This window comes from Saccostrea cucullata, unplaced genomic scaffold (genome assembly GCF_032062105.1).
Source record: "Saccostrea cucullata isolate Sc308-1 unplaced genomic scaffold, CSIRO_AGI_Scuc_v1 ctg10829, whole genome shotgun sequence".
Lineage (NCBI taxonomy): Eukaryota > Metazoa > Mollusca > Bivalvia > Ostreida > Ostreidae > Saccostrea > Saccostrea cuccullata.
In genome coordinates, this window is record NW_026932322.1 from 12296 (window position 1) to 16505 (window position 4210).

The window sequence follows — 4210 nt, forward strand, 5'->3', positions numbered from 1 at the left end:
GAAGGGTATAACAGATCGCACTTTGTGCAAATTATGAATACCTTTATGTATCTTGGACCGTTAAGTAGCATTTTTCGAAGTCTCCTCTGTCATACAAGAATAATCCTATACTATTTGAAATATTTTCAGTAATTGCCACTGATAAAACTAAATGCATTCAACATGATTTATTTTTAGAAAGAATGCATTTCTCTATTTTGTTTCATATGTCTACACATAATACATGTACATGCATCTACTATAATGGTTTCACAATAATATAGTTTAATTTAATATAGATAAAATAGTAAACTAAGTAATAAAGTACAACTTTAAATAAATTAGGGATTTCACGTTCAAGAAAAAAAAAATAATAATGATATTAAATCTCCGTATATCCTGTTACGCTGACTCGATTTTTTTTTCATTTTGTGAAAGATGTCATATATTCAAGTTCAACGTTATCTCTCTGTCATATAATGGGGGAGAAAAATTGACGCTGATTAATTATACACGACAATGTTAATCTCACAATTTTATCGCTCTTGTAATTAGGCAAGATAAGTTATCCTTCTTTAGTGGAAAACTTTTGAAAGCAATTTTGATATCTCTCCCCCACTTTCTCTGCAGATACATATGTAAATGTAATAAATGCATGAGGCTATCTATGTTTGATAAGAAATAATGTCTCCAGCAGACGTGTTTTGGAGACGCAAAATTATAACATGTAGGCGACAAGATTCACAAACTGTTATTCGAGTACGAAAAAACTTGAGCAGGTTTGGCGGCCTACTTTAACTACCAAAATTTTATCGCTTCGAACTAATTAATTTGCCTTGTAATTGTAAATAAAAATGTTTTCCTCGACAATAATTAATCGTCGGGGATTGATTTCAAACTTATGAATCACAAATTAAAGATGACGCTAATAATAGTCGGTGAACAGAAAACTCAGAGAGAATCCTAGATTTCTTTGGAGTTTACTTGAATTGAATTATAAGGTGCTACATATATTTTTAACATATTTCGTGTCTTATCATGATCAGAAAATTTCATATTTGTTTTCAACATAATTACACTTTCCCCTTTTTTCAATAATTACAAAAATATTTCTTAATCCACTTAGCTTGATAACTAGATGTTAAAGAATAATATCAAACAGGTGTATTTGAGGATAAACAACTATGAAATAACCTTTTTTTTCTCAAATAAATTGATTTAAGTAGAATTCATCGTCATTGCACACATAGTATAAGAATAGCAGTGAAAGCGCAATATATTATAAGTGACTTGAATCAGGCACGTAGCATCCTTTTTGAAAGTGGGGAGGGGACAACCAGAGAATTTTTTTTTTACTTACCTGTATATGCGGCTATTTCAATTATATTGGTCATTTCACGTGTTACACGTGCGGGCACATGCACGCACGTGCGCGCAAAATGACCTTCGTTCCGCACATCTGCATAACATATACGTAGTAACCCTAAAAAGGTTTTACCTAGATCGGATGAGTAGTTTACGAGAACACTCGCGCACAAAAAAGTACCCAGGAAGAAGAAGAAAAGTCAGAAGAAAGTAAAAACAATATGTCACCAAACTTCGTTTGGGGAACATAATATTTTTACCAACGATGTATCTTCAAGACTACTAACTGACAATTTGAAAATTTGAATGTTCGAAGCTGCGCTCTTGGATTCCCCTAAGAAAAATTTAAAGATAACGCCCTTTTTTGTCTTATTTTGGTTGGTTTGAAAAAATAGCACCCTTTCTAACATCATTAAATTTTTAGCCTGTGAATGCATATATGAATGTGAAAAGTGTTTTGGAAATATTTCTTATGCAATCTCTTCTACAATATAAAAATCAGTTATACATAATATATGAATATCATTCTAAAATGTTGATTTTAAGGGTGGCAAAATTAACTCTTATCATACATGTATATAGATTGATCCGACCAAAAAGTTTATACCAATAATTATTTGTCACATTTTTTATGATTATGATGAGGAATATACTTCCAAATAAACTGTTTCTAATGATACATTCAATTGCTTATTTGACAACGATTTGAAATACAATCAGTTTTGGGTTTATATTTAGAGTCTCTACTTTCCCCGTTTCATGACGTCAGATTGACTCTGGGACCACTCCACCGTGATGGATTCCAGCCTCGTTCTACAACACCCCCTACACTGGGACACGGATGACCTCACGCAACCTTTCACCTTATTCATGAGTTCCGTGAAAACGTACTTTATATCGACGTAGGCAAACCAAGGTATAGGCGTAATGGCGTAGGAAACGCAACCCAAAACGTATACAGCGTCAAAAGATTTTATATTCGGGCGACACCAAGAACGATTGCAAGTTATTATGACCAGCATATTCAGTATGTACGGCGCAAAGAACAGGCTAAAGACAGTCGAGGATCCGAGAGTCGCAATCAACATTGAATGGAGAGTTTCATTGTGACGCACCGCGTCATCGGCCAGCAGACGATCATATGACGCTTTCTTGAATCGATAGTAAAGGAAAAGAGCTATACTGAGGATGACAACAATAAAGAAAAGCAAACTGAATAAGAACACTCCGGCGTATCGATAATTTCGCTCCATGAAATGATAGCACATAAGAGAACTGTATTTCTTCGCAAAATCAGGCAGATTCTTTATTTCTCCAAGTATAATCATTGGAAACAAGGCGACCTCAACAAGCCATGGTAACACAAACAGAAAGTAAGGAATAGCGGTCCAAACTCGTGATGTGACGTTAGACGGAGGAGATAGTGACTGCCGAACCTTCAGAAAGAGGCTTGTTACTATGGTGATCTGGATCATGCTCATGATGTGAGTGGAGGAAAGTTTGAACACAGAAAATAGTTTACATAGAACAGCCCCATGCAACCACTCATTGTAAATATGGCGGCTGTCACCAAGCGCATTAGTGATTGTACCGAAAACTAGATTGCAGACGCACATTCCGGCAACATTCCAAAACAGGACAACCGAGCGGAGCTCTTTCCGGGATAGAATGATTAGGAGCAGGGTTAGATTGGAGAATACAGCCACTAAACTGATGGTGGAAACGGACAGGATGACAGGGGTACGGTCATGCCATCTAGCGCTCCAACCCGATGTGGTGTTCTGGAAGGTAGAGTTTCCGGTGACATTTATTGGTGTCTCCGTCGTGGAAAGATTCAGAGGTAAGTTTACCTTGACCTGTTGATAAATAAAAGGATCCACTAAATATCACGAGCTAGATGAGATGCATATGTTTTATTAATTGAAAATGAATTTTGCAATTCCCATGGAAGTCTAACTAACATTGAAGATATAATTTATTTTTTATCATAATTTTATCTTAAGGTAACACCAACAATAATATCTTTCAAAAAGTAAAATACATTTAAAAGAAATCATCGGCAACTATAAAAAAGCACATAAGAAAGGAAATTGGAATATAACAATTTGTCTTACCATGGTTATAAGCTATCCTATAGATTTGAACCTTTCTCTTAATGAAGCAATTTCTCACTGACTCCGGGATCCGAGCTTATATTTGACCGTGATTCCTCATTGTGATTATTTTATAATTTTATCTTTAATACAGCCTATGCATGCATTGTGCTGAATTGTTAATAGGTATGCTACACACAACACGAAGTGGTACGTATTATCACAAACTCATTCATAATCCTTGATTTATTCAATGATATTGAATGCCTTATTATACTATAATCAAGCGTACAGTATTAGGTACCTTACCTTATTTTCTGATTAAGCTAATTCTCAAAAATGAAAATGAAATTACATGCAATTACTGCAGATCTGTCAGATCCCAAAAATGAAAGATGCATTAATATGATGAGTTGTTTTTGCAAATTATAAATTTACATTTAGTTTGAACCAAAGTCATATTATGTTCAAATAAAGATGACTTCATGATTACAGATGCTCGCCCAGAAAGAGTACACCCGAGGCTATTTTTACTGTCTTCAATTAATAATCGGACCTGTTTAACAACACAAAGAGATTAAATTGTTGTTTTGCAGATATAAGAAAGCTTTTGACATTGTTGATCGATTTGAATTGCGGGATAAACTCAGCACATACGGTATAAGACGTAAATTATTGACAATTATTCGGCCTATATTTACATCCACTGAATATGTTCTCCTTTATTTCTTAAGAAAGCCCATTGCGTTCATCACTGCATAAACTACAGTAGT

At 34.6% G+C, this 4210-nt stretch overlaps 1 protein-coding gene across 1 annotated transcript; it reads right to left on the reverse strand.

Moving 5' to 3' along the window:
- Positions 1-602: 602 nt before the first annotated feature.
- On the reverse strand, positions 603-3568 carry LOC134234839 (uncharacterized). Its single transcript, XM_062716884.1, has 2 exons — positions 3459-3568; positions 603-3200 (listed from the first exon to the last, which is right to left on the reverse strand). Exons 1-2 carry the CDS (start codon positions 3459-3461, stop codon positions 2088-2090), a joined length of 1116 nt encoding a protein of 371 aa, XP_062572868.1. The 5' UTR covers positions 3462-3568; the 3' UTR covers positions 603-2087.
- Positions 3569-4210: the final 642 nt, after the last annotated feature.